Genomic DNA, 22160 nt, shown 5'->3' on the forward strand with positions numbered 1-22160 from the left:
ATGCATTTTGTGCCCAAAGTAACAGAACTAATTAATGAAGCATACAGATCTTTGAGTTCATTTCAGTACTGTTTTTGTTAACTATGGTACTTCTCATTGTGACAACCATTTGTTCAATGCTTTTGTTCTTAGACTAAGGGGATGTTAGAGTTCCCACATGGAAGTCTACAAAGTTGTATACTGTATGCATTTTCTGTAGACTGAGTTAATAAAATTATATGTATATATGTATGTCACCAATTTTTTTTTGAGTGTACACAGATACTTTTGTGACTGCCTTAATAACAAATCATCTTGGTGAAGTAGGCATACTTAGATCTTTTGAGAGGAAACAATATGAGGGTCTTAACGATACAGGAGATTTGGAATAACAGCTTTGCATAATTTGCTAGGGAATTGATAAGGTACAAGAAAGTGTTTTTTGAAATCAATTAAATTCAGGTTAGATGGTAATATCTCAAATTTTCCTAGTCATCAGTACATTAAAATAAAAGAAAGTTTAAAAATTTCTGAAATCAAACAAAAGTTGTTAAATGTATTTCTTTTAAATAAGGTGGTTTTAAATATATTTCCAGCCGCTGCCATAAAAATATGTAATTCTTTTTTTTTTTTTGCCTTAGCACCAGAAGTACTTATTTCATGTAAATGAATGTTTCATTGGATCTCTAAACATACTGAGAGTTCTGTGGTCTAGGTTGTCATCTTTTTTAGAATCTGAATTCACACAAATTGTATTTTATCAATTCCAAATAGATCCATTAAAGTTACTTATGAATCTGATTGCTTGGGACAACGTTTTCCCCCCAGTTTTATTGAGATATAATTGACATAGAAGATTTGTAAGTTTAAGGCATATAATGTGATGATTTGATATATGTATATATTGCAAAATGTTTATCACAGTAAGATTACTTAGCACATCCTTCACCTCGTGTAATTACCATTTTCTTGTTGTTATGGTGAGAACATTAAAGCTCTACTCTCATAGCGACTTCAAGTGTACAATCATGATGTTTAATTCTTAGAAGTATTTTTCTAATTTAATGACTGTCTGCTGTCTGGACACAGCGTTGTATTCTGTTATCTGGGCCGCAGGCACTTCTCTTGTTGATGTGAAACATGTGGTCTGGCAGGCATTCTGGGTTCAAGGGTACAGCTTAAATAATAATGCTTTAAATTATGTGCTATTTGTGTCAGTTTGTTTAGCTACTAGATTAATGAGGATTGTGTGATTTCATTCATTCATTTGACAAATATTTATTTAACTCCTGCTGTGAACCAGGCCCTCTCCTCAGCTCTGAAATTAACGCTGAGTGAAGAGAACAGACAAGCCTTGGCCCTGGTGGCCCTTATCTTTTAGTGGAGGAGTCATACTTTAAGCATGATGAACATGCAAGTAGCTGTTATCTGTAATAGAATGTGAGATAGGGACAAGTGCTTTGAAAAAAGGCCAAGAGGGTGTAGGAAGTGATAGTTTCTATTTTAGAAAGAGTTGTCTGAGGAGGCCTTTCTGAATAGATGTTTGAGCAGAGAGACCTGAATGAAGTTAAAGGAAGTTTATTGTAAAGTAATGAAGTAAAATGAAGTTTACTAGCCTTGTAAAGATATCTGGAGGAATAGCCTTCCAGACAGGGATCAGCAAATGTAGAGGCTTTGAGGAAGGGACATGCTTGGCCTGTTCAAGCAAGAAGGCCAGTGTGTCTGGAGCTGTGTGAGCAAGAGCAGAATGGCAGGAGATGAGGTTGGAGAAGTAGCCAGGGCTAGATCATGGTGGACCTTCGGATTTCATTCTAGGTGTAAAATAAGCCTTTGGATGATTTCTAGGAGGGGAATAAGTGATCTGACTTAAGTTTAAAGGATACTCTATGCTGTAGAGGACAGACTCTAGTGGTACAAGAAAGGAAGCAGGGAGATGAGTTAGGAATTGGTGCTTATAGACCTTCAGGCGTGAGAGAAGGGAGGTGATGAGAAGTACTCAGATTTGAGATGTATTTTGAAGGTAGAGTCAACAGGATATGTTGATTGTTTGCACTGTGAAGAGAGCAGTCGCGGAAACTCCAGTGTTGAATAGAGCTGGACTGGAAGGACATACACAAGGATTTTACAGTGGCTGTCTCTGAGCAGTCGCCTTGTTAGGAGCTTTTCTTTTTATCTTTTTGCTTTTCACTATTTACCAGTTTTTCTCGACTGAACCTGTAATGCTTCTGTAATAAAAAAAATAGAGATTATTTAAATTAGAGTTAACCACGGTACTAAATGTAGCCTAATTCTTAAAGCGTTCTCTCCCTTTTGATTTTGGAAAACAATTTAAGTGACATAAAATTTTCCAATTTGTCTTTTTACTCTTAGCCTTTGTACTTTTCCCACATTTGAAGATGGTGAAGCTGGATATTCATACTCTGGCCCATCACCTTAAGCAGGAACGCTTATATGTAAACTCTGAGAAACAGCTCATTCAGAGGCTCAATGCAGATGTGCTTAAGACAGCTGAGAAGTTGTATCGTACAGCATGGATTGCTAAGCAACAGAGAATTAATTTGGATCGGCTTATCATAACCAGGTAAAGAAAAGGTTTTGAGGTCTTAAATTTTGTGAACATTATAATTCTGTACTGACTGCCAACTGTAAATAAATGAATATATATCCAACAAAGTGTGTGGTTTAAGTTAGTTTAAATCAGTATCAAGATAAGTCTGTGCTTATTTTATTAACTTAAGCATTAATATTTTATTCCACACCAGTTGATTTGTATCTTTGTATATATAATTTTATATATATATATATATTTTTTTTTAAAGATTGGCACCTGGGTTAACAACTGTTGCCAATCTTTTTTGTTTGTTTGTTATTTTCTGCTTTATATCCCCAACTCCCCCCGTACACAGTTGTATATCTTAGTTGCAGGTCCTTCTAGTTGTGGGATATGGGATGCTGCCTCAACGTGGCCTGATGAGCGGTGCCATGTCCGCGCCCAGGATCTGAACCCTGGGCCGCTGCAGCGGAACGCAGGAACTTAATCACTCGGCCACGGAGCTGGCCCCTAATTTTATATTGTTATAGAGAAGAAATTGTTTTGTGTTCTACTTTTCTCCCAATATTTAATATATGCATTTCTAAGTTTTACTGTTGTGTATCTACTTTTCAGTTTTAGAAACCTCAGTTTTCACTGTGTTAATACCTCATTGTTCCAAGAAGTAGTTTTTAACTCTAGAAATAGTGGTGTGATGTATGATGTTGAGAAAAGAAGCCAGACACAGAAGAGTTCATATGTGATTCCGTTTATATGAAGTTCAAAAAGAGGCAGGACTAATCTTTGATGATAGAATCAGAATAATGGTTACTTCTTGATACTTTTCATCGAACCTGATTTAATATGAGGAATTTGTCCTCCTTTGTACTTTTTGGGTTTGTCTTTCTTTACCCATTCAGATGCTGGTGGTCTAAAAGATTCAGAGTGATCGCATTGCTTGGGACCATAATCAACTCATATTTCCATGTTTTAGTATATTTGTTATATTATTGTTAATTTTATTATTTTGCTTGTTTGCTTATTTTTTTAGTGCTGAAGCTTCTCCTGCTGAATGTTGCCAACATGCCAAGATTTTGGAAGATACACAGTTTGTTGATGGATATAAGCATTTGGGGTTTCAGGAGACTGCTTATGGAGAATTCTTGAGTCGATTAAGGGAAAATCCTCGTCTTATTGCCTCCTCTTTGGTTGCTGGAGAGAAACTTAATCAGGAGAACACACAAAGTGTTATTTACACAGTTTTTACCTCCCTCTATGGCAACTGCATTATGCAAGAAGATGAAAGCTACCTCCTTCAGGTTTTGAGATACTTGATTGAATTTGAACTTAAAGAAAGTGACAACCCCAGGCGACTTTTGAGGAGAGGAACTTGTGCCTTCAGCATCTTATTCAAACTTTTTTCTGAAGGACTGTTTTCTGCCAAACTTTTCCTCACAGCTACTTTACATGAGCCAATCATGCAACTGCTTGTTGAAGATGAAGATCACCTGGAAACAGATCCAAACAAGCTAATTGAGAGGTTCTCCCCATCTCAGCAGGAAAAACTCTTCGGGGAGAAAGGCTCAGATAGATTCAGGCAAAAGGTCCAAGAGATGGTGGATTCCAACGAGGCCAAACTGGTGGCCTTGGTGAACAAATTCATTGGTTATCTCAAACAGAACACGTACTGCTTCCCACACAGTTTGAGGTGGATTGTGTCACAGATGTACAAAACCCTCTCCTGTGTAGACAGACTGGAAGTTGGGGAGGTCAGGGCAATGTGTACTGATCTCCTATTGGCTTGCTTCATTTGTCCCGCAGTTGTCAATCCAGAACAGTATGGAATAATTTCTGATGCTCCTATTAATGAGGTGGCAAGATTTAATCTGATGCAGGTATGCTTTGGTATTATTATTAATGTGGCATTCAATTTAAAAGCAGTTGATTGGGCAGTGGGGCTGGGAACAGAAAATAGGACAGCCGTTTCTTTTCCTCAAACTGTCCTAAATATTTGCTTCTTAAGAAATGAAAGCAGTCATATTGGGATTTAAAAACCTTGTAGTCATATTTTGTGTTGGTTTTTAAATGGATTCCTCACAAACTTGAATGTTGATTCGATTTTCTAGAGCAAGTCTACCCTTCCTTTTCCATAATTTCAAAATCCAGAATGATTGAAAACTGAGAGTGTCTTTAATACTTCATTTGGTAGCAAAACCTAACCTGAACTATAATGAGGCTATTGATAATTGTCAGTCCCCATTTAGTGCTAATGAATACTCATGTTTTGCTGCAGAAATATTAATGTGTTTGATTACAGGGTGCCACCCTACATACTGGACATGTACATGTATTCGCTAACCAAATTTTCTAAAATCTCCATATTTTGAAATCTAAAACTCTTCTGGACCTAAGAGTTTCAAAAAGAGGACTTTTGGATCTATAGTAATGCTCCCCCCCCCCCAATCATCTGAACTGCTGAAATCATGTTCTTGTTTCTTAAGGAAATCTTTAATTGTATTTTATCCCCCACATATACTGTAAAAAAGAGACTGGCTTTATTTGGAATAGAATATATCTTTGGATGATTTTTTTTTTAATGATAAGCTTTTTTTCATGGTGAATTCTATCACATTGGGATGTTTAGCAATTAACTATATAGAAATCCTTGAAATAAAGTTAAAAATTTTTTATCATCTGTGAGGCACTAAATTTATTCTTATGATAATGTAGTTATAGTTTTTATTCTTTTCATTCCAATAGAGATTGCATCACTTATATTCAAAATGAGTAAAATGGGGGATTGTCCCAGATATTTAGAAGATGATGCCATAGGATGTTAACTTTCAGCAAAGTGTCTTTAAGGAGGGTGAATTAACATTTCACTTTTGGCAGTAAGGAATTTGCTCCATATATTAATATTTACTTTTTAAATAGCTTATATTCCATATGAATTGTTTGCTTTTAAATGTAGGGAAAAAAACATTCTACCTTGAGTACTTTGTGAACTATGTCGGGATACGTACTTAATATTAACTTGAAATAGTTTGAGGCAGTTTTTACACGTTAATTTTGAAATTTCTAAACGCATGAAAAGTATAATATCAGAAACAAAGGTATTGTACTTTTATTCCTAATGTTGATATAATATGTATTAAAGAGAAATTAAAGGAGAATTTTCTACTTATTCTCTGTAACTCTTTTTTTTTTTTTCATTTGAGGAAGATTAGCCCTGAGCTAACTACTGCCAGTCCTCCTCTTTTTTGCTGAGGAAGCCTGGCCCTGAGCTAACATCCAGACCCATCTTCCTCTGCTTTGTGTGTGGGACGCCTACCACAGCATGGTGTGCCAAGCAGTGCCATGTCCGTACCCGGGATTCGAACCGGCAAATCCCAGGCTGCTGAGAAGCAGAACGTGCGAACTTAACCGCTGTGCCACCCAGCCGGCCCCTATTCTCTGTAACTCTTGACCTAAATATAGTAAAAGCTGACATAGACAAGATCCACATTTTATTTGGGACCCTATTTTGTGTGCCTGGTCAGGTGGTGCGAATGTTGTTATGAAGTAGGAGTTTAGCGCAGAATGGAAGAGCTTCCATAGAGAGGAATTGTTGAGTACCTATAGCCTGTGTCTCCCTACCGCTGCTTTGGTTGCAGGTCGGCCGCCTCTTACAGCAGTTAGCAATGACTGGGTCTGAAGAGGGAGATCCCCGGACAAAGAGCAGCCTTGGAAAATTTGACAAAGTAAGAATGAATACTATGTCGTGTGAAATACGGTTTATAAAAAATTCTGCCAAAGTATTAGCGAAACTATTCTCTTTATTCAATCTTGACCTTTGGTGATGTACAAATTAAATATTCTTTTTAATTACCCTTGGTATAGCTGTAGAGGATACAGTGTTGGATCAGTAGCATTAAGGAAGCTGTCACTAAAGATTACTAATTCTCACTTAAAGAAGTGTTGAGGAGATGCCATTGTAACGAGAACCAAAGAGCTATTAAGATTATTTTATTTTAAAAAGTTTAATTAAAAAAATTGTTGCTAAGTCAAATCAGCAATACTCATAATTTTAAGTATACTTCATAAGTTAATATCTATGGCATTGTTCTGTTAGTTTAATTAAATAAAACTTTAGTCATGTTTGAGTAGGCTGTACATTCAATCTAGGTTAAAATTCAGAGGTTATACAGTGAAATTTCCCCTCGCCTTCTGATCTCTAGCCTTCGTTTCCTCCCCCAAAGGTTTTTGATGTTATCAATCTTTTGTGCATCCTTCAAGAGGTCTGTGTGTATACAGGCGAATTCCTGCTTATGTCTTCCCAGTCACCCATCCCTCCCTTTTCACAAATGGTCGGATAGTGTGTGCACTGTTCTGCATCGTTTGTTTCACTTACCAGAATACCTTGGAGATTATTCTTTATCAATTCATAAAGAGTTTAATTTTCGTAAATATTTGGTTTAATATAATTTTCAAGAAGAAAAACTTTTTGCATGCTTGTCCACCTTAATCAGAAATTTTGTTCCCTTATTGTGAAGGGGAGGTATTTCAGTGATCTTTTCTTGTTTTAACAGAGCTGTGTTGCCGCTTTCCTTGATGTTGTGATTGGGGGCCGTGCAGTGGAGACGCCGCCAATGTCCTCCGTTAATCTTCTGGAAGGGTTGAGCAGAACTGTGGTTTATATCACCTACAGTCAGCTTATTACTCTGGTAATGGCTTTATTCTTTAATAGAATTTTCTCAAAAGTCATTTATCTAAGCACAGACAGAGTCATAGATGAGTACGTTGTGTGTATATTATGTTTGAAAAATTGATTTCAGTAGGGAATGTCCTTTTACTTTTGCCAGGTGAATTTTATGAAGAGTGTGATGTCTGGAGATCAACTGAGAGAAGATAGAATGGCTCTTGACAATTTATTGGCAAACCTCCCGCAGGCAAAGCCAGGCAAAAGCAGCAGTTTGGAGATGACTCCCTACAATACTCCTCAGCTGTCTCCAGCAACCACTCCTGCAAATAAAAAGAACCGATTGCCGATAGGTAAAGAGGCTTTCTCGTGTTAGAGCTTTCCGTTAAACTTAATAGTCCTTTTGTAGCCTTTGTTATTGCTCCGTGTTGGGAATATAGTTTTAAATAATTTGGAAAAACCTTTCCTTCATGTTTACTGATAGTAATTCAGTTTTTTAAAAATTGCACCAGATTAATTAAGGTTTATCAGTAGGCCTTAGCTTTACCTAGACATACTTTTCCTAAGTAATTGAAGTCATGCCACCTACAATATTCTTTGTTTATATTTTAGTATCTTTTCTTGGAAAATTTTAGAAGAGTTGTTATAAGTAGTCATTCTTCGAATTATATAGCCCTGTCCTTTCTACAAAGTTCTAAATAATGTAATAAAATAATATCGTTTTAAGAGCCAGTCTGGTGGTGTAGTGGTTAAATTTGCATGCTCCACTTTGGTGGCCTGGGGTTTGCAGGTTTGGATCCTGGGCACAGACCTATGCACTGCTTATCAAGTCATGCTGTGGCAGGCATCCCACATATAAAATAGAGGAAGATGGGCACAGCTGGTAGCTCAAGACCAATCTTCCTCAGCAAAAAAAGAGGAGGATTGGTGGCAGATGTTAGCTCAGGGCTAATCTTCCTCAACAAAAAAGAAAAAAATTATTTTAGAAGTTTATCAGTAAAGTTGCAAAACATATTTACCATTTTTACATTATTTATTAATAATTGGCCTTTTATCAACTGAGCTATCTTTGTTATTTTACAAAATAAATCAAAAGTTTCATTTTATTTTGTTTATTCATTTATTTATGAATTAGGTTTAATTAAGCTGTGTTCACTTAGAAAACACCCATTATCTCTCTCTCTATATGTATATATGTATATATGTGCAAAAAAAATTAATTGAGCATATACCATGTACCAAACGCTAGGTAAGCACTTCATAAATGTTGTTTCATTTAATCCACGCAAAAAGAGTAAGTGTAATCACTCTCCTGCAGGTGGGGCACTGTGTTAGCCACTAGAGATACAGAGACCATTAGGACATGCCCTCACTCTCAAGTTAGTTGCTGATAGTCTAGTTGGGGGGAGCAAGAAGAGACCATTAAACCTTCAGCACACTAAGTGTCTGCTGAAGATAAGCACAGAAGGTTGTGGGAAGCCTAACTTAGCCCCGGGGAGTGATGGTATCAGAAGATCCTGGAGCAGGTGAAGCCTGTACTTTCTTTTGAAGGATGAATGGGAGTTAGAAAAAGTAAATAAGATAGGGAAAGAATGTTTAGGCCAAGGGAACAAAGTGTTTTAGTGCCAATTTTTTAATGATAATAAGGAGCTCTGCAATAGTTAGTGAACATGAATGGTTATTGTATTTTATACATTTTGAAGAATGGGATTTCATTTTTAAACTTCCATGAGCTAATTTGCTTAGAACTGTCAGTTTCTTAAAATTAATCTACTTTATTTTATTTTTATTTTTACTTTTGGTGAGGAAGATTGGCCCTGAGCTAACATCTGTTGCCAGTCCTCTTTTTGCTTGAGGAAGATTGTTGCTGAGCTAACATCTGTGCCAGTCTTCCTCTATTTTGTATGTGGGTTGCCTGCCACAGCAAGGCTTGATGAATGGAGTGCAGGTCTGCCCCTGGGATCTGAACCTGGGAGCCCTGGGCTGTCAAAGCGGAGCGTGCTGAACTTAACCACTATGCCACTGGGCTGGCCCCAGATTTATCTACTTTCCCTTTAGCAGAATATGGAGTAATATCAATGACAGGAGCATGGCATCATATTCTTTAAGTGTTTGGCTTTCATCATACCCAAATGCCAATTTTCAGAATTAGAAAAAAAACGAAGTTTGACACTCAGTGATTTCTAACATTTTAGGTTATTTGCACTTTGTTAACATGAAGAAAGCAGTGGGTTTTTGGTAAATCAGAGATTTTTTTCCTGCATTATTCGCTCCTGTACATTACTTCTTTCATTTCTTGTCATCCAGAAGTGTCATTAAATATGGGTGTGATGGAAAGTAAATTTCAAATGTTTGTATAGTCATATGACCTGGTCATTGAATTTGTTTCATATTTTTAAAAATGTGTCCATTATTCAGAGGGTTGATTTTCTTTCTGTTTAATGCTTTCGCAACCCAGGACAACAGTTAGCAGCCATCACTGCCTGGGGTTCCTCAGCCACGAATCTTACCACTCATGTTACTCTAGTAACCCCATTTGGTGGGTACTAGGCTGTTCTTCCTCTTCCTGTATAACTTTTATTTAAGAAATAGTTTATAAAAGTGTGCTCCATGTGCATGTTGCTTTTGCTTTATGTAAATTGCTACATGAATTTTGATTACTTGCGTTTTTATAAATTGTAAAGTTAGTTACTTAAGGTTCATGAAGTTGAGTTTAAGTTCACAATTCAGTACAAGATAGTGAGGGTGAGCAAATAAAGGTGTGAGGGACCCTGTTCTGACTTCTGGAAGCTGATGTGCACTCTGAAGTTTGAGAGAAAGAGTGATTAATGACAGATGCGCAGCACTGTGTGGGGCACGAGTGTGTGTTTTTCTGTCTTCAGGTGGGTCAGTGTTCACTCAAAGTGAAGCTGAAAGACTCCTGTTACTGTAGAGGGTTTTTGCTTTATGTTTGTCCTTTTGGTTGTTTTGCACTGAAAGAAAATTTCTATATGGTATTCTGATTGTATTGAATTTCATTGCCCTCTGAAAGAAAATTGAAACTCATCACAGATTAAAACTCATAAATTGTCACAAACTATCTAAATCTTTCAGTGTCCAAAAGTTCTTCTAAGGTCTACAGGATGAGTTATTTTAGAAAAAAGTATCACTTGTTTACTTATAGGTAGGGGGAAAAAACACCCCAAAATAATTACATCTTTTATTAGTTTAGAATATTTCCATAAAGCAGAAAGGAAACTTATTCAAATATAGTCAAATCTTCTCTCTTGTGTTTTTGGAAAGAGTTTAATACATTTCAGGAAAGGGGCTGGCCCCATGGCCGAGCGGTTAAGTTCATGTGCTCCGCTTCAGTGACCCAGGGTTTCACCAGTTCGAATCCTGGGCGTGAACATGGCACCTCTTATCACGCCATGCTGAGGTGGCGTCCCACATGCCACAACTAGAAGGACCCACAACTAAAAATACACACTATGTACCAGGGGGCTCTGGGAGAAAAAGGAAAAATAAAATCTTTAAAAAAAAGTACATTTCAGGAAAAACAATGTGTTTTCAAAAACTGATTCTGGTTTTGTCATCAGTTGCCTAGTTAAGGTATATTACTTTATATGGCTATTAGATTTCTATGTGAAGTTTTCTAATGCCTATAAGTTATTAGTATGGGAGATCTGTGGCAATTAAATCATTTCATAGGAGAAATAGTTGAAGCCATCTTGGAAAGATAAGAAATAAGGTAATCCTTTCTTGTCACCTCTAGTCTTGAATTGATTGGTATGCGTCTGCTGTTCTGCAGGTGTGATCATCCGTGTGTCACTCCCTGTCAGGTGAACATGGATCGTCGTTTCTGATTATCACTTTTGAAAGAGAATCTGCATTAGTCATCAGTAGATTAACTGGGAAGATGTAGGGTTTTTTTCCTTACTCATATTCTCCCTAGTCTTTTTTTGTGCATGTGCAAATGTTCTACATTAATAGAAAATATATTTTTGTATTTAGTGTGCTATTTTCTTCATTTTTTCTTTTTCTCTAAATGATCTTATTTGAAAATTTTTTTTTAGCAACTCGGAGCAGAAATCGCACCAATGTGCTAATGGACTTACATATGGACCATGAAGGATCGTCTCAAGAAACCATCCAGGAGGTACAGCCAGAAGAGGTGTTGGTCATTTCCTTAGGGACGGGTCCCCAGCTAACTCCAGGGATGATGTCAGAAAATGAGGTACGAATGTGCTGTTACATTTAACTTATGGTCATCAATGTTAAGAAATTTAGATTTTTTTCTTCCAATTAATGGTTGCTTCTATAAATCAATGTACATTTAATGAATGTTGTTCATTACCTTCAGTGGGTCTACCATAGCACTCCATCAAATGCTCACCTCCCTGCGAACAGTTCTGGAGACCCTTCTCATTAATGTATCTATGGCTGTGGCACCATAGTTGGTGACCAAGTCCAGACCAAAAGGAATTTCCTCATATTCGTAGGTGACACAGGTAGCCAGGAAATTGCAGTATGGAAATTAAAAAGATTTTTCCAGTGACCTGTAGGAAATGTCTTATGTTTCTTTTCTTTCTAATAATATACTAGTGGTATTCCTTCTTTAAAGGGCCAAACATTCTTTAGAAATATTTTCTGTTCTTTAGTCAGTTCGGAAGAAATCAAAGTGAAAACTGAAAAGAAAATTAAGAAAGTAAAATATTTTGAAGAAATGGGGTTGAGGGTATGGGAATCAACTTTAAGATATTTGTAAGCAGAAGGGCTTGAGACAGAGGCAAAAGGAAAGAAATCTTGATTCTAAAGGTAGGAGCTTCTTCTCATAGATTGTGACCTCCTGAAGAAAAAAGCAGCATCTTATGTTCAACAATTATGCAGGAAAACCTGCTCCTGGACGGGAAGAGGGGACCAGTTAGAGGGGGTGCTAAAGTGATGATGATGTTGGTAAAGGTAGGTTTGGGACTGCGGTGTGACTTGTAGGAAGGAGGACTGTCAACCTCCAAAAACCTGTCCCTCCACACACATACAAAAATGGATAAACTGGCAAAAATTGTCAGAATCAACTTTTTAGGTACTTTGGAAGGTAGTCAAAAATTTATAACAACCAGGGAAATGCTTAATGAGTAAAAAAAGTGCTGAATTTTAGTCAGAGAGCTGTGTCACATTTTGCCTTACCCTGTTACCTTCCACCAACCCCGAGCTCAGTGGCAGCCTGGAAGATGGCAGCCTGCATCTCTGTGCAGGGAAACATCTTCATTGTGACAGGGTCCTCTTGTTTTCTGTTAATTCATCCTGCTCTCTAGGCCTTTAGATGGATTTTTCCTGAAGTTTCGTTGCACATCACTCACTATGATGAATTTAAAGGTCCAAGTTATCTTAAAAATACAAAATGTAAAATTTTTATGTCTGCATTTAATTTCAAGCAAATAGGAAAAAAATTCTATTTTTAAATGACCTTTTAAAAGCATCACATGAGTAAATATGTAGAATCATTAAAAAGCCTTTAATTTACTCAGATGCAGGGTCAAAACAGCACCTAGAGGAGTTTGTTTTTTTTCTTTTTCCATTCTAAGTGAGGATACTATTCTTCCTTTACGTTCCAGCCACGGCTTAGGAACTCAACAGCTGTGAGTTGATGTTCCTTATGTGTGCTTAAAACATGCTGTGTGATTTCCAGCAAAGCACTCGATTCTTCCTGAAGTTGGAGATAAACATACAAAGCTAGGTTATGAGGCTTGTGGGGAGTGAGAAGTAAATATGTTGTTTTGAAATCACCTAACAAATAGAAAACATTATAAAAAGGCCATCAGCTCTAAGCTAGATATGGCTGTGAAGTCACACTTCTGCTCCTGGTATGGACTCCTGTGGCTGTGTGGATGGTGATCAATGGAGGTTCAAACTAGACTGGTTAACTTCTGGTACCTACAAGATAATTTGTTTACATGTCTTCTTCCTGTTGAATTAGTTTATTAACTTCTGAAAAAATGTACTGCAAATTTACTGTGTCATTTTACCATGCCGAATGCATCTTTTTGCTTAATCCTCACCCAACTCTGTGGCATACATACTGTTACGTCACCATTTTATAGATGAAGAGACTGAGGCTTAGGGAGCGTAAATAACTTATCCAAGGTTACAGCATTGCTGATGGCCGAACCAGAAGGAGCAGCCTGCTGACTCCAGAGCCTTCTGACTCCTGCAGTCCTAACTGCACTGCTCGTCTCAGGTCTGGTTGTCTGCTCAGGCTCTGACCCTGGTAGGGTGATGGAAAGGCGTAGGCTGAGTTCTTTTAACTGATAGACTTTCATTCCGGGGGTACTTAAAACTTGATCAGAACCTTGTAAATGGGTTTTTAGTTAAAAATGATAATTTAAGATTAAGAAGAACTTAAATATGCATTTGCTGTGGTTTGTTTTCTTAGCAATAATCTTTCAGTTGTGGTAAACCCATGGCGTTTTATTTTTCAGGTCCTAAACATGCAACTTTCGGATGGAGGACAAGGAGATGTCCCTGTTGATGAAAACAAACTCCACGGTAAACCTGATAAAACCTTGCGCTTTTCCCTCTGCAGTGATAATCTGGAAGGAATATCTGAAGGTGAAGGGTTACTTCATTCAAGGAGTTGTGTGATTCAAGTAATGTTTTGTTTTGTGTTCTTTAAAGGAGCCTTCTAAATTATAATTATACCATCTGTGCCACTCACTGAGGAGAGTAATGAAGTTTTCCTGTAATGATCTAGAAGATTTGGCTGTAAAGATTGTTTCTTGAATAAAATTAAGATTGCAAGAGACCTTTGGTCATATAAAATGGGGAAGATATGTCTTTCTTGAGACTTCAATAAGAAGTTTCGCTTCTCTGCTATTGATATATACCAAAGCTTGTAGAGCTCCTTTAGAGGGATATAATGCATGTCTAAATGGAAAAAAATGGATTCACTAGTATTTCAGGATGTTGTGTGTACTTTTAGTGTTCTGTATTTCTTTATTCACACACTTACACCTTTATGAAGTAGAAAGATACAGTGAAAATAGGAGTAAAAAAGAAAATTAAAAGCCAAGATTGTAAAGAGAGAATTTGTCATTCCATGTACTAGGATAACTTGTTAATGAAAAAAGTTCAAGTTTACTAACATTTTAAAATAAACATCAAATGTAATAACTTTTCCTTTTTTCTAACTTCAAAACATAAGTAATATATGTTCATTCTAGAAAATGCAGCAAAGAAGTTGAATCATCTATAATTTCACCATTTTGTAATAACATTTTGGTTTATTTGTAGCAAAATTAGGTTTATTCTGTTCTGTAACCTTTTTTGTTGACAGTGTAATGGTAACATTTCCCTTTGTAGTTTAGCATTCTTAAATAACATGGATTTTAATGGCTGTTTTCTTTAACTTCAAATGGGCATATCATTTATTTAAACATTCTTTTATGATGAAGCGTGTAGATTGCGTCTACTTTTCAGACATTATAAGAAGCCCTGCAACAAGCAACCTAGATGAATTTTTGATTAGTTCCTTAGGATAAATTCCTAGAAGCAGAATTGCTGGCTTAAAGGGCATGTATATTTTTAAGGTGTAAATGCAGTATAAAAGCACTTTAATCAGCCTTTAGTCTCTAATAAGGCATGAAAAATTGCATGGTGGCTCATGACAGTTTTAAAAAGCTCACTCACAGTGTAAACATTTGTCTAGGTCCTTCAAATCGCTCTAATTCAGTATCCTCTCTAGACCTGGAAGGAGAGTCTGTATCAGAACTTGGAGCGGGACCTTCTGGGAGTAATGGAGTTGAAGCTCTACAACTCTTAGAGCATGAGCAAGGTAAAGTGAGGTGGGACACAACTGCTCAAGTAGCATAGAGTTTACCTGTTGCAGGATGAGCAGTGTGTTCCCATGTAAGTTGGCTGTGTTCAGTAAGAGAAGTTGTTTTAGTTGATTATATAATGACCATTAAGTTTGCGTTTATTCAGAGTTCCTTTAGCTCTTAAAAATATGTTTAGTTGGTAAGTGAATTGTTTAGGCTTAAATTACATAGAACAATTAAAATGAATTTCTTGAATTCTGTAGTATTTGGTATTTTAATTCAGTAATATTAAAATTTTAAGGGATACAAAGATAAATAGTCAGGGCTCAAGTCACTTAGAATAGGAAGGGAATGGTACACAAATGATTAAAAATATCATAAAAGTGCTTTGGCAGTTCTGAGTGAGACATAGGTGTGGTTGAAAGTGTAGAGAAGAGCTTAGTGGCAGAAAATACTAGCCTTAAAGCCTGGCTCAGGTTGCATTGGCAGAAACTGGAGACAGGCCACTTTAGGGGAAGGAATAGTGTAAGCAAGTCAGAGAGGTGGGAACCTAGTACTTACTCAGAAACTAGCAGGTAGGGGAATAGTGTGAGGTAAGGATCGAATAGTAGCTGGATCCCCGTTGTGCTTTAGGAAGCTTAGTTTGAAAAAGTTCTTTGGATTGTTCTTTTAAAGATCACTGGTGGGCCTCAAGGGAGTGTTGAGGGCAGATACTCTCGACTGGGTTTGAGGCAGTGATTCTTAGACTTTAGTGCGCATAAAAATTATCTGGTGAGTTTTTTTTTTTTTAAAAAGCCATTTTCCCTATCTCATTTCTAGAAATCTGGTTCAGTCCATTTTTAGAAAGGAAGCGAGTTATGCCAGTTGGGGTATGTGTGGCTTGAATAAAAGTAATGCTGTATTTTACTGGATCAGTTTGTCGTTGTATTAATTAGGATTAAATTTTCTCCAAATAACAGAAACCTAAAGTAATATTAACTTAAGACAGAAGTTGAAAGAATATCACTTCCTTAACGAACCCTCTAGGTGATTCTCATGTAGGTGGTTGGCAGTCCAGGCTTTGTGAACACTTGGTTAGGAAGTGAGTTCAGGTAAATTGCAGACTGCTTCTCATTGGTCAAGGGAAGAGAATACTCTAGAATTGGGAGGATGTATCCAAGTCAAGCAGAAAAAAAAAATTTTTTTTTAGTATTGGTTTGTCAGTTAATTATTGCCACAATAATGCTACATAACAAATCACCCCAGAACTCAGTGACTTAAAACACTGAACATTTATCTTTGCTCTCAAGTCTCTGGGTCAGCTCGGTGGTTCTTCTGGTTTGGACTGGGCTCACTCATGTATCTAAGGTCACCAGTGGTGGAGTACGGAGCTCTGCTAATCGTAGCTGGGGGTCAGTTGGTCAGAGGGAATTGGCTGGTCTGGGATGACCTTTGCTTTGTTCCGTGTGGTCCCTCATCCTCTATCAGGCTAACTTAAGCTTGTTCTCGTGAGAGGAGCAAGGGTTAGAGAGAGCAGAAGTTAATAAGGTCTCTTGAGGCCTAGCCTTGCAACTGGCACGCTTCTTCCTTATCCTTTTGGCCAAAGCAAGTGACAAGGCCTGTGAAAATTCAAAGAGAGGGGAATATGATCCCAATTCTTGATCAGACTTACACTGTGGAGGATGTCAACACAGGATGACAAATGATTGTATCCATGGCCCTAGTTAATCTACTTGCTCAGTTCAGAGAGCGAAAGAGTACATCGTAAGAGAATAGTTCAGTGTTTTGGTACTATGTGCTCAGTGTTAATGGTAAAATATGTAATTTAAAGTTCAAAGACATAATGTTCTTTAAGGTTGATTAAAAAGTCAAAGCTGTGCTACCAGTTTTTAAGTGCTTAATTTTGTTTTTGATAGCTACAACACAAGATAATCTCGACGATAAGCTAAGGAAGTTTGAAATTCGTGACATGATGGGACTGACAGATGATAGGGACATATCAGAAACAGTGAGTGAGACCTGGAGTACAGATGTCTTGGGAAGTGACTTTGACCCCAACATTGATGAAGATCGCTTGCAGGAAATTGCGGGTAACTGCTATTTGATGTCTCTGGAATATTGCTGTTTAGTTCTTCATATCCACCCGCCCTTCATGGGAGGAAACCTCAGTGCTCTGACGAGCATGGTGTATATGTTAGCGTCAACTAGGAAACTGAGATAACTTTATGTAACAAGGCATTTGTGTATTTTTTTTCTTTACTTAAATATAGGTAGCAGTTTCCCTGTTTACATTTAACTCCCCCTTCCCCCTCCCAGAGAAAGAAAAACCAATCTTTTGAATTACCTTCTTGCCAGTCTTGTTTGCAGGGCAGAGTGTATGTTGTTAGTCTGTGATTAGGATATTCTTTTGAGACTAAACAGCTTATCTTAAGATGAAAATTCTTACAGATTATAGCCATAAAATCTTTCTGAATAATATCAATACTGAGATTCTCTAAAACTTGAGTTTACTTCTAAAAGGATTAATTCAGTTCCAAAGGTAACCACTTTTTTTGTTTTTTTGTTTTTGAGGAAGATTAGCCCTGAGCTAACTGCTGCCAATCCTCCTCTTTTTGCTGAGGAAGACTGGCTCTGAGCTAACGTCCATGCCCATCTTCCTCTACATTTTTATATGTGGGATGCCTACCACAGCATGGTGTGCTAAGTGGTGCCATGTCCACACCCAGGATCCGAACTGGCGAACCGCAGGCTCCGGAGTGGAACGTACACACTTAACCATTGTGCCACCAGGCTGGCCCCCAGTTTTTTGGGTTTTTTTTATGTCAAGCTTACTGAGGTACAATTTATATATATTAAAATTCACCCTTTTTGGGATACTGTTCTGTGAGTTCTCAGAGTTCAACTACCATCTTCGTTTTCTTTTTAAATCATGAAATATTTCAAACAAATACAAGAGAGAATAGTATAATGACCTCTGTTTGCCCGTCCTTCAGCTTCAACAGTTATATGTACACACAGGGCAAGTTTGGTTTCATCTCTGCTCCCACCCTCACCGTTTTTATCCCCTGTCCCCATTCTGTTGTGGCAAGTGTGAGACATCATTTTATTTGTTATTTCATGACATATCTTTAAAAGGTAACTTTTACCAGGAACTTTTTTCCAAAAAATTTTTCACGTACTGAAGTAGAATTGTTCTTGTATTAGGTTTGATCAGAAGTAGTGGAGCATTCTAAACTTGAGTATTTTTAACACAGGTGTACAATAATGTTTAATCCTCTCTATTTGTATTTTTAAGTAGTGTAAATAGATTTCTTAATTGGTTTTGCATTAGTTGTTCCAGATGCCAAAGTAGTATTTTTCATGGCAGTAAGCTGTATTTGAGCAATAAGCTGTATTTGCAGTTGAATGAGTGCTAAAGAGGTGTGTATTTTCCTGCAAATATATTTTATTGCTCTGAATATGCGGCTAATGTGCCAGAAGAAAACATATCTGACCAGTATAACTTTCTGTGGTTAAATGTCTCTGTTTGAGTGTTTTTAATCCCTGTAGGAGTACAGATTTTAGCAAGATGCTAGGGACACACGTAAAATTTGTTAAAAAACCAAGGTGAAAGCTAATTGAAATGACTTGACCTAATGATGTGTGTTTTGTCTATGGCGAGTCCAAGGTGAACAGGAAGAAACTGATGAAAAGGAGCTTGTGCTGTTATGATCAAAGTGGGAAATTGTGTTTTTAGTGGTGTTATTGATTGGAATTACTTTTACCTTGGCTGCTTTCTTGTGGGTAGACTAGAGAGATTTTGTTAGCCTAGTGTCTGGCCTTTCTCCATTATCACTGCTCCTTTCCATCAGGACCTTTGTTAACCTTTTGCTCCCCGCTGGTTATACAGGTGCAGCAGCAGAGAACATGTTAGGCAGTTTACTGTGCCTGCCAGGTTCAGGGTCAGTACTGCTTGACCCCTGCACTGGTTCTACCATATCAGAGACGACAAGCGAAGCTTGGAGTGTAGAGGTATTGCCAAGTGACTCAGGTTAGTATGGTGTCATTGTTTGCTTTTTGATTTGCACAGAAGTTGTAAATGTAAGGTATCCAAATTTCTCTCTTGTGTACATTTTGTCAAATACACATTTGACAAGCACAAAGCAATCACACTGCTAGGAATTTCAAATGGAAAATTAGGGGATTTTCTGTCCATCAAGAAAAAAATGCACTGTTGGATGGTGTAGGCTAAGATGGCAGGTGCTTTCTGACTCTGTTCAGTTATTTTGGAAGCAATTGTTAGTAACTCATCAGGCTTCAGTGTGGGATATTCAGCATCTTCTAAGATCAGTATCTCTCACTAACTCATCGTAAAATAGCAATAGCAACACAACTCGAACCCTGAGTAGTTGGATGCCTGGTCAAGCGTGTTTAGATTTAGCCCGGTGGAGAACCTGACTCTTTAAAAGATATCTCATGTATGTTTGAAATGCATTGAGATTGAGACTCTGGAGTCCTGAGAATTATTTTTTGCAGATTATAAATATACGTAAAGTGTTTTGTACTTTGTCTTGTGTATTGCCGTTCTTTTTTTTTCTGATCATAAAGATAAATCTTTGCCTTCAACTAAATCTCAACTACCAGAGTGCAAATATAAGTAACTATATGTCTGAAATGCATTTTATCTGATCTACTTGACTCAAGAATAGTTAAGTGATCCTGATACATGTTTTATATTGTTAACGTGTTCAGACACGCTAACCTTGATGTAAGGAGAGAGTAGGATTAGCTCACTGTTGATTGCACATCTGTAGGAGTTATTTTTTAGAAAGTGATTGATTTCATGCTAAGCTATTCTGTATTCTCTTGTTCAGTGTGCTTGTTAACCAACAGCGTACCCTGTGAGTTTAGTGATTTGGAAGCAGAGTTTTCATCTTTACAACAAACTGACCTCTATTGGGATGAAAATCATGCCCTTGAGTTAACACTTGATCTAACTAACTTTGCTAACTGGCCCAGACTTAGAAATCCATTTACACAGATTTCATTCATGCCCTGGTAGCTTTCTTCCTCTGGGTCACAAAAGCTGAAACTGTGGCATTCTAACAGAATCACTAATGTGACACCTCACCTCTTCTGTCTAGAGGCCCCAGATCTAAAGCAGGAGGAGCGCCTGCAGGAACTGGAGAGCTGTTCTGGACTGGGTAGCACATCTGATGATACGGATGTCAGGGAGGTCAGTTCCCGCCCCAGCACTCCAGGCCTCAGTGTTGTGTCGGGTATGTCTGTCTTGTTTTAAGGAATAAGGATTTCAAGGTGTGTTTCCACCTCCCTATTTATAAAGTTGATGGCAAAGAGATACATTTTTATTTAATAGCTGAGTAATTTCCAGGAAACAAAATTATTTCTGTGGGACCTTAAATCTATAAGAACTTAATGTGTAGCTTTATAGAGCCTGTTGAAGTAGATGGCAAACAGTCTGTGTGTGCTCCTTCTTTAACTCTTATCTGTTCTTGGTAGCCTCTGCTACTATGTTTATATATCACATGATAATTCTGATTATGTTGTGCAAACCAAGGTAAATGTATTGAAGCTATAGTACAATAAAGCATATAATACCAAACAACTCACATGTATAGACCAAAAAAATTTGAGAATATTTACACTTCTCCATATACTTCATATACTTTCTGTGTGGTTACTTTGTTCTTCTTGCTGTTTATTTTTTACTTTTTTTTTTTTTTTTAAGGCATAAGTGCAACCTCTGAGGATATTCCTAATAAGATTGAAGACCTGAGATCTGAGTGCAGCTCTGATTTTGGAGGTAAAGATTCTGTCACTAGTCCAGACATGGATGAAATAACTCATGGTAAGAAGGGGAAATGAGAATGACTTTTAAAAATGATTACATTCATAGGTGAAACTGGCAGTCTTACACATTGCTGGTGATAATAGCAATTGTTAGAGCACTTTGGGGCATAATTTAGCAGTACTTAGAGAAGGCCTTAAAAGTTCACATACTAAATTTGGGCAAGTTAGTCCACTTTAGGAATCAGTCATAAGGAAACAGTTCCATGTATGGAGAAAGTCTTATGCACAGAGATGTTCTTCATAACATTTATGTTGGCAGAAAATTAGAAACAACTTAAGAATGAAAAATAGAATGGCGAAGTGACTTTTGATGTAACCGCTTATGCGAATTTATGCAGCTATTCTTTTTTTTTTTTTTTTTGGAAGATTTTATTTTTTCCTTTTTCTCCCAAAGCCCCCCGGTACATAGTTGTGTATTTTTAGTTGTGAGTCCTTCTATCTGTGGCATGTGGGATGCCGCCTCAGCATGGCTTGATGAGCAGTGCCATGTCTGCACCCAGGATTCAAACTGGCAAAACCCTGGGCTGCCGAAGCAGAGCGTGTGATCTTAACCACTCTGGCCACAGGGCCACTATGCAGCTGTTCTTAAATGCTTTAAAGAATATGAACTAACTTGGAGAAATACCTAGAACATAATATCACTTAGTTTATTTTAAAGAATTTTATATGTAAGATAATAAAACATTAGAAAGCGTATCATAGAGAAAGCACTGGAAAGAAATACCAAAGTGCTAGCAGTGGTTTTATATATTGGGTACTGAGTTTTGAGGTACCTTTTTTTCTTTACATTTCTGTTTGTTTTAAGCCAAGATTTCTCCTCTTCAACATTATTGACATTTTGGGCCAGTTATTCTTTGTTGTGGGGGCCTGCCCTGTGGGTGGTATGATGTTTAGCAGCATCTCTGGCCGCTACCAGGAGCATACCACCCAGCTCCTTCCCCTGCAGTTGTGACAACCAAAAATGTCTCCAGACATTGATCCTTTGAGGGCTGAAATAGTTGAGAACCAGTGTTGTAAAACAGCCCTTTTCAAAGTGTGGTCTCCAAGGACCACTGAGGGCCTTTAAGACACTTTTGAGGGAATCCAGACTATGAGGTCAAAACTATTTTCATAATGATAAAAAGTTATCATCCTTTTCACTGTATTGACGTTTGCACTGACAATGCACAGGCAAAGGTGGGTAAATTTGCTGAGGTCCTTAGCACGAGGCAAGGCACTGGCAGCAGAACTTGCTAGCTAGTAGCCTTTGTATTCTCTCACAGTTAAAAAAAAAAAAAGGTTTACTTATGAATGTCTTGGATAAGCAGTAAAAATTAATTCCATTTCAACTCTTGAGTACACATCTTTTTTT

General features: G+C 37.4%; 1 protein-coding gene across 21 annotated transcripts in view; it reads left to right on the forward strand.

The window, feature by feature from the left end:
* Nucleotides 1–22160, forward strand: part of GAPVD1 (GTPase activating protein and VPS9 domains 1) — a 64568-nt gene that overhangs the window by 17355 nt on the left and 25053 nt on the right. For 5 of the 21 annotated variants that reach the window (XM_070596473.1, XM_008521919.2, XM_008521927.2 and 2 more), the window contains exons 4-15: nt 2350–2560; nt 3561–4404; nt 6163–6249; nt 7078–7212; nt 7351–7540; nt 11243–11403; nt 13646–13775; nt 14872–14997; nt 16876–17049; nt 18849–18989; nt 20083–20217; nt 20688–20807. In XM_070596473.1, coding sequence (XP_070452574.1) covers nt 2376–2560; nt 3561–4404; nt 6163–6249; nt 7078–7212; nt 7351–7540; nt 11243–11403; nt 13646–13775; nt 14872–14997; nt 16876–17049; nt 18849–18989; nt 20083–20217; nt 20688–20807 — 2428 coding nt within the window. In that variant the 5' untranslated portion in view covers nt 2350–2375. The remainder of the gene's footprint in view (nt 1–2349; nt 2561–3560; nt 4405–6162; nt 6250–7077; nt 7213–7350; nt 7541–11242; nt 11404–13645; nt 13776–14871; nt 14998–16875; nt 17050–18848; nt 18990–20082; nt 20218–20687; nt 20808–22160) is intronic. The other 16 variants (XM_008521923.2, XM_070596476.1, XM_070596474.1 and 13 more) reach the window with 10 other exon arrangements.

Source organism: Equus przewalskii, chromosome 26 (genome assembly GCF_037783145.1).
Source record: "Equus przewalskii isolate Varuska chromosome 26, EquPr2, whole genome shotgun sequence".
Lineage (NCBI taxonomy): Eukaryota > Metazoa > Chordata > Mammalia > Perissodactyla > Equidae > Equus > Equus przewalskii.